Below are 22203 nucleotides of genomic sequence, written 5' to 3'. Positions count from 1 at the left end.
TGTAATTGTATTTTAATTTAATTTTGCAATTTTCTTTTACCCTTTTTATTTAAGAGTTTTTTCTTATGTAAGCCCAAGGTGCAAATTTGTCTTTTAGTTTCTTTTGAGGCCTATATATAGAGGCTCCTTCTCTTGTATGAGGTATGATGGATGATTAATAAAAAAAAATTGGAGCCTTTGTCTTGATCTGTGTGTGAGTTCTAGAGAGGAAAAGTCCTATAGGAGGACAATCTTGTTTCCATCAGCCGCAGGATGGATCTGGGCTCGTGGATTGAATTCCCTCGGGGAGGGCAACGTAGTACCCACCAACCGCAGGAAGAGTCCGGGCTCGTGGTTTGTATCATTTTTTTTCTTTGTTCTCCGTCCTCTCATCTCTAGTTTCCACCATTCGTCATCCGTTTTTGTTTTATTTCATTTGATTTTGGCTAACTTTTCTTTTGGATTAAACATCAATCCATCCACAAGTCTTAACCGCTGTGGCTCCAATGATGAAATGTTTCATTTTTGTGAAGAGGGCGCCTCAGTAAATTAAAAAGAAAATAAATAAGCTAAGAAATGAACAAACTCATAATTCTCAAATGACTACTTAAGTAGCAATCTAAAAAAAGTATTATTTTTAGAAATAGCTTGAGAGCATTAGGTTATAAACAGTCTTATCTTTAACAAAAAGGACTCCAATGCCGAGCAACTTAAATAGTTGAGGCAACATGTGCAAACAATAAAATAACCATGATATCAGAATAGACTTAATTAGACTAACTAGATCTACCAGACAACCGTGCCCTACTGAAGCCATTTTGAAGTTATGAAAGCCTTCTAATATCTCTCAATTCCCTCAAATCCAAAGAACTCTCTTTTAGAGTGTAAAATGATGATAGCCTTGGGAGGATTGAGTGCCAAACTCTGCAGTTTGTATGGGAACTGATGCAGTCAAGATTTATCATTTTATGTTTATTTTATTTTATTTTTTTATGTTTTGAATGCTATGTAATTTTATTTTGTATGGCCCTATGATGAAAAAAATAACCCATGAACATGTCGGGTTTGGTGCTCTCAGGTTGGTACACACCATAGCCCTTTTACTTGTGTTTTCCTACTCCTTTTCTCCTGTGGTTGCTCGATTTTGCCTGCTGTATGCTCGGTTTCCCCTTTGCTGAATCCTGTGTTGGAAGCTTAATTCTGATAGGAAATACTTAGATCCAAGTATTCCTATCGATTCGGATGTGGAAAACAGCAAGAGATCTGCTGTTTTCAGCAGGAAAACAGCCCAAACAGCAGGAAATCAGTAGAAAACAGAGAAATCTGTAGGAAAATCTGAGAGAAAATCAAGCTATGGACTTGTATTCCACTACTAGATGATCAAAACAAAGGCAAGATACAATATTCTTCGATTCGAGAGGAAGAATAACTCTCCAACTATCTCCGGTAACGCCAAGTGCCCAAGCAAGAAAACTCTAGATCTCAAATTACATCCAAATTCAAGATAACCCCCTTTCCCTCATAATCCTCCTAATTAACAATAAAGGATTCCTACAAAATACCTAAACAACCCTTTGCATTCAAAATTTTCCCTCCCACATAATCAAATCAGCCCCAAGTGGGGCCCACCTTGTCCGCCCTCCTCCCTTTCCTGATTCCGCCTCCGCCTGGTCTAGACCCGGGTCGGACCGGGTCCAGCCGGCCCCTCCTGGGCCGGTTCAAGCATAACAAATTCCTCGTTGAATGAGCTGAGTTGGTGGTTCTTATTGGCTGATTTGGAGGCACATTTATGTGGGCTAATAATTACTTTTTTCCCCTCTTTCTCCTATATATATTGGTTAAATTTCTTTGTGTAGGAGTTTTGGAGAGTGGCCATTTTAAACCTGAGAATTTCTTAGCTTGTGAGCTTTCTTCTCCCTAACCGCTACATCTTCCTCTTAGTCTTCTTTTTTACTTCTTCTCTTCACGGTTTCCCTTCCACGTTGGTGGGGGCAAGAAATGTAGGGATGCCTATACCCCTCGCTCGCACGAGTGATAAAAACCGAACGACCCACTAATTCACGAAAGTTGAAGAAAAGACTAAAGATGAGGAAGAACAAACTCTTACATTTCAAATCTAAGACCGACTTAGAAATTAAAAAACACAAAATTACAACGATTTACAAACTTGATTCAAAATTAAAGGACACCCTAAAGTTGCTTCACTTAGAGACGAAATATACAGATGGAGCGGCACTTGCGGAGAGACGAAGAGATTAGAAGCCAAGACGAAAGGTTAGAAAGAGCTCGCAAGATTTTCGGAGGGGATGAGAAAGAAGACGGACAAAGCTCGCAAGCTTATCCAAGCAAACCCGCATGTTATAGCTTTTTCAAAAATAACATATCATTCAACTATTTTAAAACATTACAAATCCCCCATATATATAGGTATGAAAGGGAATATCAAAAGACACATAACATTAATTTGCACAAGAACCTAAGCATCACAAGCATGGAAATCCCCCCCATACTTCACGGAAAACAGCCCAAGCCTAGGAACCGAAACAGCAGTCGTGGGAGACAAGGAGGCCGCACGGAACCAAGGAGCCACAGCCGCGGGAATCATCCCAGGCACGGAAAACCAGCAGCCGGCCGGAAATCTAAGGGGCAAAGGCACAAAAAACAATATCCCATGGTGGAATCCAAAGAGCCACCGAATGGGAAAACTAAATAACTATCTTGGGATTCCAAATTCCAAAAGCCTTTTTGGAAACCCAAGAGACAACTTAAATGAAGACATTAAAAACTATAATAAAAAGTACATTAAATAAAAGATAACTATGAACTAAAACTTAGCTAATAATGAGCTAAGCCTTAGTTCAATAAATGAATTAAAGACCAGCTCATAAATGAGCTAAAATTTCAGCTCAAATTAATTGAGCTTGTAAACTCGGGGGAAGCTAAAATTGATTTATTTTGGACATGAGTTGACCCCCTTTGTCTACATCAGATTCTCCCCTTCTTGAAGAACTCATCTTCCGATGAGTTAGCTTTGGTTTCTTTTGAGTAGGCAAAGGCGTTGCATCTAATTCATTGATCTTATCTTCATATTTCTGCAGGATCTCATCTCGCTCTTTCAGGAATTGATCTTATAAACGTTGCTTCGTCTTCATGTACCTTTCTGTACGTAGATGCATCCATACTTGAAGCTTGTACAGTTTATATTCCAGAGGATGTGTTGACTTTGATGGAATCCACCTATTCATAGAATCTCCAATTTCATCGGACTTGTTTTCTTTGATTTTTATCTTTTTTTCATTTTTTTAGACGACTAAAAAATACTAAAAAAAACTCAATCTAAAAAAAACCCTAGACTCACAATACGACTCATGACAAACTAAAATTAAACTTTTGACAAGACTTGACTTGACAAAATAAAACTTGACAAACTCACAAACCTAGGACTTCCTAACCTGTCTCTGATACCAAATTGGTGGGGGCAAGAAATATAGGGATGCTTATACCCCTCGCCCGCACGAGTGATAAAAATCGAACGACCCACTAATTCATGAAAGTTGTAGAAAAGACTAAAGATGAGGAAGAACAAACTCTTACATTTCAAATCTAAGACCGACTTAGAAATTAAAAAACACAAAATTACGACTTACAAACTCGACTCGAAATTAAAGGACACCCTAAAGTTGCTTCACTTAGAGACGAAAGATACAGATGGAGCGGCACTTGCGGAGAGACGAAGAGATTAGAAGCCAAGATGAAAGGTTGGAAAGAGCTCGCAAGATTTCTGGAGGGGATGAGAAAGAAGACGGACAAAGCTCGCAAGCTTATCCAAGCAAACCCGCAGGTTATAGCTTTTCCAAAAATAACATATCATTCAACTATTTTAAAACATTACAAATCGTCCATATATATAGGTATGAAAGGGAATATCAAAAGACACATAACATTAATCTGCACAAGAACCTAAGCATCACAAGCATGGAAATCCCCCCCATACTTCACGGAAAACAGCCCAAGCCCAGGAACCGAAGCAGCAGTCGCGGGAGACAAGGAGGCCGCACGGAACCAAGGAGCCACAGCCGCGGGAATCATCCCAGGCGCGAAAAACCAGCAGCCGACCGAAATTCCAAGGGGCAAAGGCACAAAAAACAATATCCCATGGTGGAATCCAAAGAGCCACCAAATGGGAAAACTAAACAACTATCTTGGGATTTCAAAAGCCCTTTTGGAAATCCAAGAGACAACTTAAATGAAGACATTAAAAACTATAATAAAAAGTACATTAAATAAAAGATAACTATGAACTAAAACTTAGCTAATAATGAGCTAACCCTTAGTTCAATAAATCAACTAAAGACCAGCTCATAAATGAGCTAAAATTTCAGGTCAAATTAATTGAGCTTGTAAACTCGGGGGAAGCCAAAATTGATTTATTTTAGACATGAGTTGACCCCCCCTTTGTCTACATCACACTGTGTTTCTTTCTTCTCTAAACTATTATGAATTGGAAGTGGTGTTGTGCCCTGTTTTATTGGTATTTGCCGGAGGAGCAAAGCCTTGTGCGGGAACCTACTTATGGCGGATCACTGGTTTGTCCTTTCCTTTGAGCACCTTTCTTAGTTTGTGTTTGCATGTGAGGTGACCATTCGTGGTTGTTCTGCATATTTTATAGCATATATGTTTTGTTATTTGTTCTTTCTTATGCGTCTTCCTAACAGATTTCCCATTTTGGTTTTTTATTAAGTGTCATTTATTTTGGTGTTTATTTATTTGATATTGAAAGGAAGTATCTTAATTTGCATTTCTTGTATTCTCCTTCTTTGTTTAAGAACTTATGTTGTATCAGGAACTCGTGTGTCATTTAAAGGAGATACATGATTATCGATGAATGAAATAGTGGAGCGATTCATAGTGGCCAGTTGTGACATCATTTGAAAGAATTTACTCCACTTTTCTGGTGAGGCGAAGGTGGCTATAATGACATTTATGTCCTGATAAGAGATTAACAATATTAGAGAAGAGTGTTTGTGTGGATCCTGGTGGCTAGAGGAAAAGGCACAATAATAGGCTTGCAGTGGAAGGAGGTTTGACCTTCTGATGGTAGGGAAGCTATGGTTGGGGGGCTTAGGTTGTTGGCTTGTCAGATGAGGTAGAGGCATGATAGTGTGCACTTAGGTGGAGCTCGTACAAGCAGATGAGGAGGGACACAAAGCGCATTGGAGGCCACAACAAGGGGTGTTAATTATTGACCCGACCTAGAAAATGGGGGTTCGGGTTCCAATTTATGACCCGTTTGAAAAATCGGGTTGGGTTCGAGTCAACCACTAACCCGAATTTGACCTAGATTTGACCTGTCCCCATCCTAACTCGCTAGTCCCACTTGCACCTTACTCGGGTTAGTGTTCTCATTTACATCCGCAATGCTTTCCATTGACTAGCACTGTCCTGCCCTTGCTCGCAGTCGAGCACTCGCAGTGATGCAGCCTCACCTTTGCCTGCTCGCAACCCGCAATCACGCACCCTAACCCGTAGAGCTTGCCCCAGACTCACACACTTGCACTCGCAAAGCTTACCCCGGACCCGCATGTGATGCTCGAAAATCTAATTTGGAAGAATTATTATTATTTTCTTTTAATAACAACATCAGAGCTATATAATAGAATTATATAATTTATTCAATTTTCAATATAAAATTCATATTAATCTTTTTGGGCATTAAAAAATTATAGAAATATATCCATGAAATAACACATCTTATTTAAAAAATTATGGTGAAATTGGTTTGTAGAAATGGGCACCTAACGGTCCCAAAATCCCCACTTGTACCGATAGGTGTCAATTTCTTAAGTATTTTCATCGGTGCCCAAAAATTTTGAAAAAAATAATGTGATTAAAATACTATAATATCAATGTTATGACGAAGATGGCTTGTGATTTTAACTTATAATAACTCCTGAAAAAGTTATTTACCTGTTCCAAATACGGGTTTTTACAATCTATCTGCCTAAAAAAAATATCATCCCCGACATTTCCCTTAAGGATGCGGGCAGACAATCGATATAAACTAAAATTCATATCAATATAAATCAAATCAAAAATTAAATCAAAACTCATTAAGGGATTTACGTCGAACTAGTAATCATTACTTATCACACAATCAAACAGTTCAGACAATCACATTTCATTTATTTATACAATCAATTACGTATGCAAAACAACTCACCTTAATCTACCCAATCTACCCGACTCTATCATTTCCTATAACTCTGGTAATAATTCAATTCTTCCAACAAGTAACAACCATGCTATAATACCAATTGTGATACCCCATAATCTAATTTGGAAGAATTATTCTTTTTATCTTTTAATAATAACATCCGAGCTATCTAATATAATTATATAATTTATTTAATTTTCAATATAAAATTCATATAAATCTTTTTGGAGCATTAAAAATTATAGAAAAATATTTATAAAATAACACAATTTGTTTAGAAAATTCTGGTGAAATCGGTTTGCAAAACGGACACTTGATTGTCACAAAATCCCCACTTAAAACTACATGTGTTAATTTCTTAAGGATCTTCACCAATGCCCAAAATTTTTGAAAAAAATTGTGTAATTAAAATATTATAATATCAATGCTATGACGAAGACGGTTTGTGATTTTGACTTATAATAATAATTCCTATAAAATTTATTTGTATGTGTCAAAATATGGGGTACTACACTACGCTCTCGCCCTCGTGCAGTCCCACACGTGGCCTGTGTTTGACGCTCAGTCTGACACATACGGGTTATGGTTCGAGTCAAGTCAACCTGATAACTCGACAGGTCGGGTTCGGTTCATCTTTTTTAATCCATTTACAAAGTCGGGTTCGGGTTCAGGTCAGCTGAATTGGATCCAGATCAATTCCGGGTTCGACTCGAATTTGACACGAATACCCATTTTGACACCCCTACAAGATAGTTGTATGGCCACAGGCCGACATGAGGACGAGCTAGCAATACGGTGCAAGGTCTACAATCAGCAGTTTAGAGGACTACTTCTGATTTCTTTGCCTATTTTAAACCATTCTCGAGTAATTTTCCTAGTTTATCATCTAGAATTAGAAGAATGGTGAGATGTTTCATTTTTGTGAAGAGGGTGCTTTAGTAATTAAAAGTAAAATAATAAACTAAGAAAGGAACATACTTGTAATTCTCAAATGACTACTTTAGTAGCAATCACTAAAAAAAATAGTCTTTTTGTAGAAATAGTTTAAGAGCATTAGGTTAGAAATAGCCTTACCTTGAACAACAAGGACTCCCATGTCTAGTAACTTAATTAGTTGCGGTAACATGTGCAAACAATCAGAATAGACTTAATTAGACTAAACGAGATCCATCAAACAACCTAGTTAGATTTTGATGCCCTATTAATGCCATTTTGAAGTTCTGAAGGCCCTCTGATATCTCTCAGTTCCCTTAAATTCGAAGAACTCTCTTCTAGTGTGTAAAAATGATGATAGCCTTGGGAGGATTGAGGGCCAAGCTATGCAATCTGTATAGGAACTCATGTGTCATTGAAAGGAGTGAATTTATTACTGACGAACAAAGTATTGGAGCTACCCATAGTGGCTAGTTGTGATATCATTTGAAAGAATTCACTCATTTTTGATGGGGCGTAGGTGGCTATAATGACATTGATGTCATGTGAGAGATGAACCCTTCTAGAAAATAGTGTTAAGAAGTACTGGAGGCTCAAAGCGCCTTGATATGGTCACCAATCTTGAATCTTAGAAGTAGGATTAATGTTCATTTTTGGGAGCCAAGAGTATTTGCATGGGATTTTAGCTTTCCAACAATTTGATATGACATACAATTTATAATGTGGCTTCTTAAAGTTATTATGCAGAATGAGTTCAAAATGATCACAAATGCTAACATAATCACTCTCGTTTTATCCTTAAATTCTACAAGGAACATCTACTTTAGCTTTATTATCTTCTATATGCATAGAAATTTGCTTTCTAAGATAACTTAACATTTATGAAAATGTGCATAATACAATGTAATAGACGTGGAAAATGATGGCTTCTTTGAGTAGGGTTATGAAGCCTATAGTTTGAATAGGGACTAGCTCTGAACCTTGCTAAATGATGGAGGTTCGAGAGCAAACATACCATTCCATATGGTCTTCAGGTCTTCAGGTAGTATAATGAATCTATAATACGGTCTTGAAAATTTTTAATTCATGATGATGACTTTATCTTTAAGGAATGGAAAATAATGAGTTAGTAGATAAAAACTATGATATGTTTCCCTCAGGGTAAACAGTACATTGGCAACTCTAAAGTCCAAGAAATCACAAAGACAACAAAAAGAATGTCCAGTGACTGGTAATCACGATCCATCTTTCGCTCTAGTGTTCTTTCAAAGAGGCGGTAAATCAGTAAATAACATAAAGTGATATTTCTTAGTCTGGGATGTAACTTTACAGGTAGTTCAGCAACTTTGGTACAGTTGTGATACACATTCAACTTCAGGATTATGTTTTGTCTCTAGGAAGCTAGTAGCTACATCAGGATTGGGCTGCTTAGAAATAGTCTTAGACTCAGGGCTTAATGTTATATTCTATCTCTGGTTCAATTTGGGGTCTGACTCATTTATGAACAATAGTTTAAGATTGAGCTCAGCTTCAAGTTTGATTCATGGTGACTTTAGTTTAAGACTCGGGCCCTTCATGTTCTGATGGGGACATCGGTTGGAAAGTCTACCGTCGACGTGGTCGTAGATCGACGGCCACGATCTGCCCGATGTATTTCTGATTATTAGATTGGTCATTTTATTTGATGTATTTTTATTTCTGCACTTTTCCCCTTTTTCCTTTGCTTGAGGATTGAGTCTGTGTGAGCCCCCGAGGGTTTTTGTCTTTTATTTTCATGACATTTGTAATGGGCTATATATAGCCTCTTTCTTGTATTTTCATGTTTAATGAATGATATTACAATTTCTTCTTACATGAGTCTTCTTGGAGCTTTCTTTGTAGAAGCTTGAGAGAGAGAGAGGTTATAACTAGGTGGAGCCTAGGAGAGGCCACCCGTCGTTCACCCAACAACCACCACCGGTGGTTCTTGGTTTTCCCCACCTTCCCTCTACGTTTACCTCCGTTTCCACCACAGGTTATTCCTCCACTACAAATCGTCGCCTCCTAACTTACCTCCCAAATTTTCCCCCTCCTCCAAGAAACCCGTCAGCTTCCCCCTCATCCGCCCGGCCACCATTTGGCGCCGGCCTATCCGCCACCACCACCCTCCCGTCCACCTTTTTCCGGCCCGTCTCGTCCTTCCTACGAATTTTCAAATTTTGAAAATTCATTGTGGAAGTTTCCATATTTGCCCGACGCCAAATAGGAAAGTTTCAATGACGTGTCAAATTCAAATTTGAATTTGGGCGGATTTGAAATTTTCATCATTAATTCATCGGAGCGGATTAGGAAACGCATAATTGTTTTTCCCTAACCCTCTCCCTCTCTCTATGCCGCCGGCCCCATTAATGGGCCTCTCTCCTTTAATGCCCCATTAAGGGTGTTAATGCATGATCTTTGAAATTCAAAATTCAAGATTTTTCCCTCCAATTTTAATTAAATCTGAAATATAATTTCAGATTTGGGATTCACTCAAATCACACTCCACCTAACCTAGCCTCCCTAACCTAGCCGCCTCTCCCCCTCTCTCACAACCGCCGGCCAACCTCTCCCCCACCCCCTCTCTTTCTACCCTCCTCTCAAGGCATAGCTCCTACTTGGATTGGAGATGGAAGATAAATCCGGCACGTGAGTTAACCTTGCTCATCACGACGTTTCTTCGAGAAGGACTCACCTAGCCTTGGACGGAACAATCATTGGAAGATACGTGGGATTTCTACGACGTCTCTCCGTGAAGGTGATTCTTTCTCCTTCTTGATTCTTTACTTTTGAATTCCGAATTCTTCATGAGAATTTGTTCAAAGCGAGAGATTGTGTCCCTTTATTGCCATCCACTAGTATTCGTAGGATTTGTTACTTCTTTGCTTTAGATCTCGTTGTTAAACAAGGGTTAAGTTGGAAACTACTTCGCATGCAACGTTTTAGTTTTCCTATGTGTTTTGATCTAGCTTAGTCTCTTGTGTAGTTTAACCTAAGCGAAAGTAACTGCTTAATTGTTTTACGTTGTTGTTTTAATCGCTTTAACGAGAATCTAAAGTTGCTCTTAAAATCTTTGTGCAAATCTCCAATTGCGCATATAGTTCTACATCATGTTCTTTATACCATTCTCTGAGATAGTCGCTATTTTGTGAAATCCTCCAATGGTTGTTTGGATGGATATATAGGAATCTATGGGAAATGAAATGAAGCAGGCAGATATGCTTAATGAAATACAACTAATTATTATATTGTTCTATATGTAATACATAGGCAAATATTTTGAATGAATGCACCAAAAATAATATTCTCCTATGCAGTACAATATTTTAACTACAAGCTAACTAAGAAATGAATTGCTTAGTGGCCGTTTGGAATCAAATTTTTTTTTGTTAAAAATTTAATTTTTTTTATTTTGCTTATGTTTAGGGCCTTAAATTTTTTTTTTTTTTGTTTATTTCTGGGATGTTGGTGGTCGGCAATTATTTTAACTACAAGCTAACTAAGAAATGAATTGCTTAGTGGCCGTTTGGAATCATTTTTTTTTTTGTTAAAAATTTTAATTTTTTTTATTTTGCTTATGTTTAGGGCCTTAAAAATATATTTTTTTTTTTGTTTATTTATGGGATGTTGGTGGTCGGCAATTAATGGTGGCTATGGCTGTTGGTGATAGTCATTTTTAAATATCTCAAAATATTTAAAAGTTGTTTTGATTGTTTTTTAAAAATAAAAATAACTTGATTTAATTTTAAAAATAAAAATAGTTAAAAACACATTTAAAAAACTTATTAAAAATAAATCTTATCCCAAGTAGGCTTTTATAAAATCAAAATGCACATGTAAGTAGTGTTTTTAAACAGGACCGGACCTGACCCGCCGGTTCGATCGTGAACTGGTATAGTTGCAGAGATGAGTATGGTTGAAGTGGAATTCAGGTTGGATGGTTGAAGTGAAGGAATGTTTCAGACTTGTTATGTGATAGAAAAATCCCTCTCAAATTTAAGGGAAAATTCTATAAGATGGTAGTGAGACTTGCAATGCTTTATGCTGCACAATGTTGGCCATTAAAAGAGATGCATAATATTAAGTTAAGTTTTGCAGAGATGAGGATGCTTAGCTGGATGAGTGGCTATACTCTTAAAGATAGGATATGAAATGAGCATATACGTGAAAAGGTTGGAGTAGCTCCAGTGGAAGATAATATTAGAGAGAGTCGACTTAGATGGTTTGATCACATAAAACGACGGCCTTCCGATGAGCCGGTTAGGAAAGTAGATGTATTAGATTAGACTTATGTTAAGAAAGGTAGAGGTAGACCTAAAAAGATTTGGTTAGAAAATATTAGAAATGACATTTCTTTATTCGATTTAGATGAGAATTTGACCCTTAACATGACACAATGGAGAAAAAAGATTCATGTAGCCGACCCCACATATTGGGATAAAGGCCTGTTGTTGTTGTTGTTCTTGTTATTCAGATAGCTGAAAAGTATTAGATTGACTGTAACAAATAAAAAATTGTCATGTAAGTCCCAATGGATTAGATACAACCAGAATCGAATTGTCTAGTCTAGCCAATGATGTTGAATATATGTCACCATGAAGTCCTACTTGGACATGTAAGTTCAAAAATATTTAGCCATGCTTTGAGTTATGCTTCCTACTTTTCCTGGTTATTTTCTGCTGTTCACACTTTTGTTGAGTAACTGTTATTTATTTTGATGGTTATTTATGTGTTTTCTTCCCTCTGATTTATCTGTTTGCATATGCTCTTCCTACACCTTTTGTCCTGCTCGGATGAATAAACTCTTCCGTATGCTTTGCTAATTCGCTTTGATTATATAGCATGTATCAACACGTTTGCAAAGGGAAGGGAGCTCTTCTGACCCAGTCTTGAGAGGTCAGATTCAGAATGAAGCTATGCAATTAGGAGTTGCAATGCAGCATTTAGGTGCTTTGCTCTTAGAGCTTGGTCGCACAATAATGACACTTCGTATGGGGCAATCTCCAGTATGGTCCATTTTAACTGAGCTCATAATATTTGCACTCATTCTCTTACATGATTCAATCCATTCTATCTAACGTATATTTACTTTCATTCCAATTGGTTCAGGCTGAGTTTTCTGTGAATTCTGGACCTGCTGTTTATATATCTCCAATAGGGCCAAATCCAATAATGGTTCAGGTCAGTTGTTTTCCATCACGAGCTACCCATCCTTCTCTTATTCATTTCTGGATGTTACTGTGATTTATTTAATTATATTACTTTTCCTTTCATTTGCTTTTTCAGCCAAGCTCCCTATTTGGTGCACCTCCTCTCCCATTAGTCTCTGGATTATCAGTTGGAGCTTCTCCCGGAAATCCTTTGAGCAACATTAATATCCACTTACATGCTGGTAGGAAACTTTCTTTTTCCGTCTTTTTTTTTTTGGTCCTGATTAGGATATTGGCTGATGCCATTGGATGTCCAGGGAATTCCACAGCCCCTGGTGTATCCTCTACCGTTGGCATGACAAGTCCTGCTGAGACTATTCATGGAGATCGTCCGAGCACTGAACAAACAAGTTTAGGTATAAATGGTTCAAGTGATTCATCAACTTCCACAAGAGGATTACCTTTGAGAGCAGTGGTTTCTGCTACGCCAGCTCGAACTGTCCCAGAAGCCTCTGGTCATGTGTTCAGTGTTACATACCCTGTTCACATAAGGGCACAGCATTCCATCCCTATACAGTTTGCTTCTCCTCAAGGTGCTGGCTCGGCTCTAAGCGGAGCGGTCCCACCACCGTCTGTTTCTGTCCCAGCAATTGTAGCTCAGGTCACAGCGCGCATTGCAAGTGCACTAACTGGAAATGCGCAAGCACAAAGCTCATCTACTAGCACGCAGCCTATTGCTACTCAAGGCGCACATTCAGTTGTGAGTAGTGGGACACTATCTGACTTGTCTACTTCTGCACTACAAGCTCCTCAAATGAATATTAGCATCCTGCATACAACTCCACAGTCGAATATGCCGAGTAGTTCACTTCGTAGTGATTCTCAAGACCAAAATCCATCATCCCTGTCTGAAACTTCTCAGGAGTCGAGCAGTGGTGAAGAGAATGTGTTAGCTTGCCAGGAAGATCTTTATTCAGGTTCTGATGAAAAATTCAAAATTTAGCTATGTTAAATTGAGCTGCCCTGTTTTTATTGGTCATTCACTTCTTCAAGTTAAATTTGGAAAAAAAAAATAGGCAATGATGATGCAAGACGCAACTCAGTGAACACGGGGTTTCCTGAACATGGGAAGGGGACTGGTTCTGGGGAAAATTGTACTTCTGATCTCATTGGTTCTGGAAAAGAAGGGCAGCATGTCAGTTTTTACATGCAAGCATAATCTTCTTCTGTTTTTGTTTCTTTTTTGTTGATGATGTATGAAAATTAAGCTGCCTTGTTTTCTTTGTTTAGATTCAGTTAGAAGGCAATCAGATTAATAACTTGGGTTCTGGTATTAGTGTTGAAGAATCATCAACTCCGAGTTCATCCAAAGTTCTTGCTGACTGTCAATCTAGTTCATCAGATATTAGATCTTTTAATAGAGAACCAAAACCTGTTGAATTTCAGAAGCCACCCTCATCAAGCAGTCAAATAGAGAGCAATACACGTACTCCCTTGGGGCTAGGTTTTGGAGGTTTACGGGCTAAGGTACGAATTACAAACTGCTCTCATTGCTTCTAGATTTTTGCTAGTTTTTATGTGTAGTGATTTGCATCACCCATCAAATTTTATCATCTAGCTGTGTTATAATATATTCAAAACTTCACTTTTGCTTTATTAGAAGCGAAGTAAGCCGGTAAAGCCTAAAGGGAAGGATGATGGACAAGCTGAGGCATCTTCATCGGATCAAAGTCAACATTCTATTGGCAGGGTCCATGAAGCTGTTCTTTCTGTTCCATCTCAGATTTCAAATGTGGATGGGGGAAATAATAATGGGTCCTCCAGTCAACTTCCCTCTTTGATTTCTCAGTTTATGAATAGCATGCCTTCGGTAGGGCAAGATGGTAGCGGGCAAACTGATTTTGGTGGCATGATTGCTAATGCCATGCAAAGTTCTGCTTTCAACAATCTCTTGACTGGTGTAGCATCACAGTCTAGGGTTGCCAGTGGTGATCTGAGAAGCATGTTGTTGCAGTGCGTACAGAGCCCTGCAGTTCAAAACACTGTTAATCAACTTGTGGAAGAAGTAGGACAGAGCCAAAATAATGGAAATATACAGAGTACAGGACAAAACAGATTAGATTTTACAGGGATGATTCAGCAGATGCTACCTGTAGTATCCCAAGCTCTTGGTAGGTCATCAACACTCGCTGCTCCTGTACAGGACATGCAATCTGAGCGTCAGCCTAAATCCATTGATGTTAATAATCAGGTACACAAATTTCATCATCATCATCATTGTTGTGATAGCCTTATTCTAATTATTTGTTATTTGCCATTTGTAGTCTTGTCCATTCATTCCTGTTGAGTATTATATTATATGTGGAGTTTACTTTGCACAAAACCTTTTGCACAACTCGTAGCCCTCATTACTTCCACCTTAATTTTATATAATCATGTTAGTTTTTCTCTTTTTCCCTTCATTACTTTGACAATGAATTAGTTATGCTTCTCTTATATTTTCTTGAATAGGTTCTACTTATAATTTCTTTTCAATATAATTATTCCTCACTCTTTTTTCCTCAGTTTTACCATTCAACCTTTTGAAGCTTATCATTTATTCATCTCTTCCACAACAACTTGACTTTTAGGAATTTCTTCAGTTCCCAACACTTGAAATCATAGAACATATTTGATCTAATTGCATTTTGATAAATTTTATCTTTCCATAATATTCTTTCGCCTCATAGTGCCTGCTTCTCGTTTTAACAATTGAGTTTTAATCCTAGAAGCTATGTTATCATTGATCTCTCCTTGAATCTATATATATATATATATATATATATATATATTGCATAACATTAAACATTGTTGATTGGAGTCTTTGATTACTTATGAGATAACTCTTTAAAATGTTTCATGCTTGGTGATTCATATGCCTCTTTGCTTTATATTCTAAAAAAAGCATAATTGATAGCATTTTGTTTATATTATACATTTGCGGCCAAAGTTCTAGCGATCAATTTTAGTGAAATCTAGAACTCCACTACGAATTCCTTCCTTGCTTATCAAAGAACCAGGGAGTCCTCCCTTAAACTAAAAAAAAATCTGAAATCTTATTCTTATCTAGTAATTCTTATTTGCCAATGTAATGTTCTGGGTTTCTAGTGTCAATCCTAGACCTGTGGTTTCTGTTTAGTATTTCATTTCTATTGTCAATTTCATACTCACTATATATACTGTGATTATATTTTTTTTACTATTTTATTATATTTTATTGTATATATTTTTCTATGTTGGCTCATGTTTGTTCTATCTAGTAATTCTTGACAATAATTTGCTTTGATTTTTGAAATGTTTTGTTTATTCTCAACTGGATTTTAAACTTATTTTGTTTCATCTGTTAGGTTGATCTCAGTCAAGCTCTTGAAAAAATTGAGCAAGATGATGACCCTAGAAGTATTTTTAGAACATTGCTTGAAATAACTGGTGGTCACCTCTATGGAGAAGAAAATACTTACCAAGATATTGTTGAACTGGCGAATGATGAGGAACTGGCCCGTGTATGTATTTCTTTTATTGGCATTATATTACAATTGTTAAAAGATTTTCATTTTATAGAATCTTTGATCAACTGGATTTGCATCAATGAAAGTCAAGCTTTTCGACCTACCAGTTTTCTTGAACTAATACCATACATCTACTTATCCAAATAAATCATATTGCGTATACCAGTTGATGTAGCTCTTCTTTTTCTTTTTACCCCCGTTGGATCCTTTCCTATCTTTCTTGTGATCTGTAAACATTTGAATGTTTCTTCAACATTTTGGAGACTAATCCCATCTGATTAATGGCTGACTGTTAGGCCGGCCCAGGAGCGGCTTGCTGAACCGGTTGCTGCTTGCTGAACCGGTCCAACCTGGACCTAGGGGGGTGGAACCAAGGGAGAGGGGTGGATGGCCTAGTGGGCCCAAGCAATTAATTTAATGGGTGTTTAGGAGGGAAATTTGAATTATGGGCTGTTTAGGAATTTTGCATTTCTCCTTTTGCTTTAATTAGTGGCTAATACGGGAATTAGGCTTTCATCTTGAATTTGAAAGCGATTTGAGATTTAGGGTTTGTGTTCTTGGGTTCTAGGCTTTGCTAGAGAATTGAAGAGTTGTTTCTTCCTCCCGAATTGAAGAAACTTGTATCTTGTATTGTTTTCCTTATTTGTGGATTGACTAAGAAGTTTTCCTTGTGTTTCTCCAATATCCTGAAATTCCTGTATTGTTTTTGCTGTTTTCTCTCTGAAATCAGCAACTTTCTTGCTGTTTTCACCGATTATTGCTAGATTTGCTTGCAAACTCAAGTATTTCCCTTAGGGTTACTTGCGAACTCAAGTATTTCCTATCACTGACCTGATTGCTTCCTTTTTTGCTGTCCTGTTCTGATGAATTTAAGGTAAAAAGATGTTGAGAAATGCCCGAATTTTAAATTCCAAATTCGACATCTCTAGCACATCTGAACATGTCATATCTCTACAAGAAGTGACATAAATGATGTTACAGGAATTCATGGAGGTGCTGAAACGCGATATCAAACGCAGGCTGGAGGGAGAGTCCACATCAGAGGACAAGTCTTGAATAGGTTATTTGTGAATGAAATCCAGTTTGTCAAACTGGACTGGATGCTCTCTGCAGCCTAATACTACACTGGTCTCAGCTTCTGAAACAAATCTGGTAGGGGAATTTGTATTTTTTGAATAGAAATTACTCTCTGGTCGTCACTCTGATTTTTTTATTTCTTGTACATTCTAGAAACATAAGTGTAATGCACTACTATATGCAACTTCAACACTGAAAATAGTCTTTGATCCAAGATTATTATGCTTCTTAATGCTCTTTTTCTGTACTTCTATGCATGCTGTGGTGGTTTTCTTCTGAAATGTGTAAGTTGAGAGTTTATTTTAGTATAATTGTTGGTTTTTCGTATGTCCAATTGAATCAGGTGTTAATTTAGGCTTCGTTTGGGACAACTTTTTTATTGCTTATTGAAATAGCTTTTTAATACAAAAATTATAATATTTATACTAAAAAATTGCTTTAAGAAGCATTAAGAAAGCCGTCCCAAACGAACCCTTAATTACCTATGGTAAGTAGATTAACATAAGCCATATTGTAAGTAGTTTGCAGAGTCATGATATTGTATTTAGATGGTTTGGTCTTTTAATTCCATTGCGAAAATGAGTAAATTTGTCTGCAATAATGAGTAAATTGGTTTGCACAGAAGCTAATGTCAGGTTCTCCTTGTTCCAATGTGTTTTAGATGATACTATTAATATTCTGATAGCAATATATTTTTAATTGCAGTGCTATTTATAAAATATAGTATGATTTTAGTGATAATTTGATTTGTTGAAGAATGAATGCAGAGTAAATTGAAATATTGTGTATAAGGATTTTAATATATTTAAAATGTTTAGAGTTGTATGGAAGAATGTAACATAAATATAGGTGATTATTTATTTTGTTTGGTTTGAAGTTAAATGAATATAGTGTAAAACTTAATGATAGTAGTGTTCGTTGGTGCGATTGTAGTTAATGGTTGTGGGCATAAGCGGCGATCGGTGGAGGTAGCATGTTGCAGTGATGTGCGACGATCGGTCAAGGCGTCGTGTTGCAGTGATGTGAGGCTTCCGGCGATGACCGGTAGGTCGGCCATCGAATGGAGTAAGATTGTAATGCATTTGAAATTCAACAAAAAATTGGCTATGGAGTGAAATTGAAGTTTATTAAAATTTTACTTTAACATTCATTTTATTTTAAAATTTTACTCTACAAATACTTTTAGTTCATCATATTATGACACACTACTTTGATTCTTTTTCATTGATAGCTTTTTAAAAAGTCGATGGCTGTTAACACCAATATACTTTACAGCACTCAAAGCATGAGCAATCATATAAAAATGACTTATTATAATTAAGGGTTTGTTTAGGACATATTATTATTATTTTTTAAGTAATTTTTTTAGTATAAAAAATTTATTTTTTTACTATAAAACTTCTTAAAGAAGCAATAAGAAAGCCATCTTAAATGAAGTCTAAGGCTTAATTTGGAACGGCTTTTTTATTGCTTTCTAAAACGGAGTTTTAGTATAAAATTAAAAAATTTTGTACTTAAACTCCGTTTTAGAAAGAAATAAAAAAGCCGTCCCAAACGAAGCCTAAGGTTACGTTTGGGAGGGTTTTTTTATTGCTCCTTAAAACAACTTTCTATTATAAAAATTTAACTTTTTGTATTAAAAAATAGTAGCCGAAGGCTTTGTTTGAGATGACTTTTTTTCTTCTTCTTAAAGCAGCTTTTCAGTATAAAAATTAAAAATTTTGTATTAAAAAATTATTTTAAGAAACAGGAAAAAAAGTTGTCCTAAATGAAGCCTAAATCTTTGTCATTCTCTAATCTACCTTTTAGGTCTTATGATTTACATTCATTTCTTTTGGTTGTGGTGGTCTTAGGTTCATCTGTTTTATCAATGAATCTTCTCTTTTTAGCTTGGTCTAGTTGATTAGTTTATAGGATAGCCTTGCTGTACTGTACCTCTTCAGGATCCCTTAACTAATTAGCTGTGGTTGGAGATCTGCTCGACAAGAAAAATTATGTACTAACAGTTTTGGCCAGTAATCAGTGCTCGAATCCACATTAACTAATCACCAAGCAACATGCTTTACTAACAGTCTTTGGCCAAAATTACTGCACAAATCTACATTAAAAGATTTAGATACTTGGTTTTCTCCACGAGCGTCTTATTCATTCTTTCTGTCAACTTACACAGCTCATTTTGATCTGTTGGTAGAGAGCTTAGGCTTCCAACTAAGAACTCTTGGGTTCGAATCTTTGTGTATGTATTGTATATATGAGTTCGCCTTAAGTGATCTAAATGTCCCTAATTTTTTTTTTTTTATGTTAAGCTTAGAAGTGCTAGTTATAAAATTTTCGCTATTTGTACTCTCTTTATGACAATTTTTTATAAAACTCATAGGAAAAGAAAATTTAAGCTATTATCAATTCCAAATGTCTTAGGCTTCGTTAGGAATGACTTTTTTACAGTTTCTTAAAATAATTTTTTAATATAAAAATTAAAATTTTTGTACTATAAAGCTTCTTTAAGAAGCAGTAAAAAAGTCATCTCAAATGATGTCTTAGACTTCGTTTGGGACAACTTTCTTATTATTTATTAAAGCAGTTTTCTAGTATAATTTTTTTTAACTGAGAATTTTGTGTTATAAAAAGTTGCTTTTAAAAAGCAATAAAAAAATTGTCCCAAACGAGACCTTAGTCTTCGTTTCAGATAGCTTTTAGCTACTATTGTTTTGTTGTTTTTAAGAATTTTTTTTTACTAAAAATTACCTTTAGAAAATAATAAAAAATTTGTTCTAAATAAAGCTTTAATTTATTATATTTTAGCTTCTTACTTGATCTTTCTCTTCTTAAACATACAAAATATATCTCTTTTCTACTTGAACATTTGGAGAAATTGCTTATAGACATAAGAACATTGTTAAAAATATTTTAGTAAAACTGAATATAGTTTAAAGTATTTTTTACTAAAAATATAATGTTCATAAAATTCTAAAGCTCTCAACTACTGACCATAAAGCTAAGTATAATAGGCATTGCTTGACATGTGCTTAATCCTCATATATCATAATCCAAGTAAATCAGTAGAAAATGAAGCTTAGTAAGTAGAGAGATTGCTATTTTTTATTTAGGTTTTGTTTGTAACGACTTTATTACGAATTTGTAAAGCAGTTTTTTAGTGTGTATATATATACCTATATGTATATATATTAGAAGTTTTTTTACTAAAAAGCGGTTTCATTTGGGACGGCTTTCTTACTGCTTCTTAAAGTAGCTTTTTATTACAAAAAAAATTTAATTTTTCTACTAAAAAGCATCTTTAAGCGGTGATCAAACGAAGCCTTAATCTTCATTAAAAATTATAAACCTTTGGGAATTTATAAAATTATGCCTTTGCACTGAATATGGCATCCAAACCACTTAAACTATGAGATCTTTAAAGCTAGCATATCTCTGACCTCTTACAAAAGCTTAACTGCTCCATTATATCTTGATCTAAATTGTGGATATTCCAACTATCTCATTTGTCATATCTTTGCCAAAAAGACAGTTCCATCATCAATACATCTATAAGAGAAGATTTATGCTTCGTTTGGGACGGCTTTAAGAAGCAGTAAGAAAACCGTCCCAGACGAAGCCTTAATTCTTATGAGGGTTCATATGATGTAAGCAAATATTTAATTTAAAATCAGAGATAAATTTCAAAATAGTCTCTCGATTATTTGTATATGGCTAATTTAGTTTCAAAGTATCTAAATTTGCTACTTACGAATAATATGAGAATTATTTGGAGTTGCGTGATACTTTGGATTAATTATTCTGTGCGGATGCCGAACGTCATCCGAAGACCAATTAGAATGTGCCATGTTACCCCTTTGCTCAGTACCCCAGCTCGGTGCTGCTCAGTACCACGGCTCGGTGCCGCTAACGTGACGCATTCTGGTTGGTATCCGGACGACGTTCTGCATTCGGTCTACGCACGTAATAATTTTTTGAAACTTTGGGACTAAATTTATCATTTATGAATAATATGAGGATTATCTTGAAGTAATGAGATACTTTGGAGCTAAATTGGTGATAACACGAGGATTAATTTGGAAAATTTTAAAAATTTATAAGCCAATTTCACTTAAATTAGGGTTAATTTTTATAGTCTATTGGTAGGCTTAGCTCGCATTTAGATTAAATTTAATGATTTTGAGTCGATCCAAAATGTGATTAGTTCCAATATAAATTGATCAAAACCTTAAAAATTGATGAGATCTCTATTCCTATGGACCTTCTCCATTTTATCTGTTTGGTTTTGAAGGAATTAGAAGGAAGCAAATCAAAAGGAAATGAAGTATTAGTGATAAAATGAATTGAATTAAATTTTTTATTTCTTGGTAGAAAATGATATTACAGTCATAATTATGATGTTATAAATTTTTATATAATTTAGTAGAAATAGATAGAGAATTATCATAAAAAATATCTTATTCATATTTTTATTAAATTTACTCTTCTATTAATTAAATTTAAATTAAAAAATATATATAATTTATAAATTAAAATGCATTTGTATTCCTTTCTATGCATTTGTACAACTTTCTTACTGCTTCTTAAAACAATTTTTTAATAAAAAATTATAATTTTTATACTAAAAATTTGCTTTCAGAAACAGTAAGAAAGTCATCCCAAACGAAACCTGAAAAAGAAAGTGCGAGCTTAAGAAATGCAAACATGCAAAGAATATAAATTGCTTTGCTGAGTAATAAAATTAATAGGAAAGCTTAAGAGAACTGTGAGAGCATGGTTGGTCAAGTGTTTGAACATGGCTTTCAGATTAGATTAATAATCATGTGATTTTTATAAGTATAAATAGCAAGTGGTATCAAGGCATGTGAAAGTGTGATTAGTTTCATATTAAATAGATGATAAATATGTTATTGTGGAAATGCAGAGGGACTCGATTGATGATCATGATTGATATTTTTTATGCGAAAATCACTTTGTTAGACCATTTCCAACCGAACTCCATACCACCATATGCCGTTCGTGTGCCATTTTCTCCATTCGAACTCCAAATCGCACACCAAATTTCATTATATGAACAGTGTGACGTCAATATTGGTGTCGAACTGTTCACCTACGCCAAAAAAATTCGCTGCGGGATTTGTCAAAGATGCGTGCAAAAGATGAGAAAAGCGTGCCAAAAATGACGACATTTGTAGGAAGCGCGCGAAATAAGAAGAAAAGTCATTCGAATGGAAAAGAATGACTGTATTTTGAAGCGAAAAATAAAATTTTCGGTTGGAAATGCCCTTAA

The 22203-nt window shown here is 35.7% G+C and overlaps 1 protein-coding gene across 4 annotated transcripts in view; it reads left to right on the top strand.

Annotated features, from left to right (window-relative positions):
* LOC110099099 (ubiquitin-like domain-containing protein CIP73) overlaps positions 1–17166 on the top strand; it is a 53346-nt gene extending 36180 nt beyond the window's left edge. For 2 of the 4 annotated variants that reach the window (XM_020826136.2, XM_020826139.2), the window contains 9 exons: positions 11986–12150; positions 12254–12325; positions 12431–12536; positions 12612–13271; positions 13371–13489; positions 13585–13821; positions 13955–14545; positions 15681–15836; positions 16824–17166. In XM_020826136.2, coding sequence (XP_020681795.1) covers positions 11986–12150; positions 12254–12325; positions 12431–12536; positions 12612–13271; positions 13371–13489; positions 13585–13821; positions 13955–14545; positions 15681–15836; positions 16824–16898 — 2181 coding nt within the window. In that variant the 3' untranslated portion in view covers positions 16899–17166. The remainder of the gene's footprint in view (positions 1–11985; positions 12151–12253; positions 12326–12430; positions 12537–12611; positions 13272–13370; positions 13490–13584; positions 13822–13954; positions 14546–15680; positions 15837–16823) is intronic. The other 2 variants (XM_020826137.2, XM_020826138.2) reach the window with 2 other exon arrangements.
* Positions 17167–22203: the final 5037 nt, after the last annotated feature.

The sequence above is a fragment of the Dendrobium catenatum genome, unplaced genomic scaffold (genome assembly GCF_001605985.2).
Source record: "Dendrobium catenatum unplaced genomic scaffold, ASM160598v2 fragScaff_scaffold_264, whole genome shotgun sequence".
NCBI lineage: Eukaryota > Viridiplantae > Streptophyta > Magnoliopsida > Asparagales > Orchidaceae > Dendrobium > Dendrobium catenatum.
Note: the sequence above shows the minus strand (reverse complement) of the source record. Positions and strands in the feature narration are given on the sequence as shown.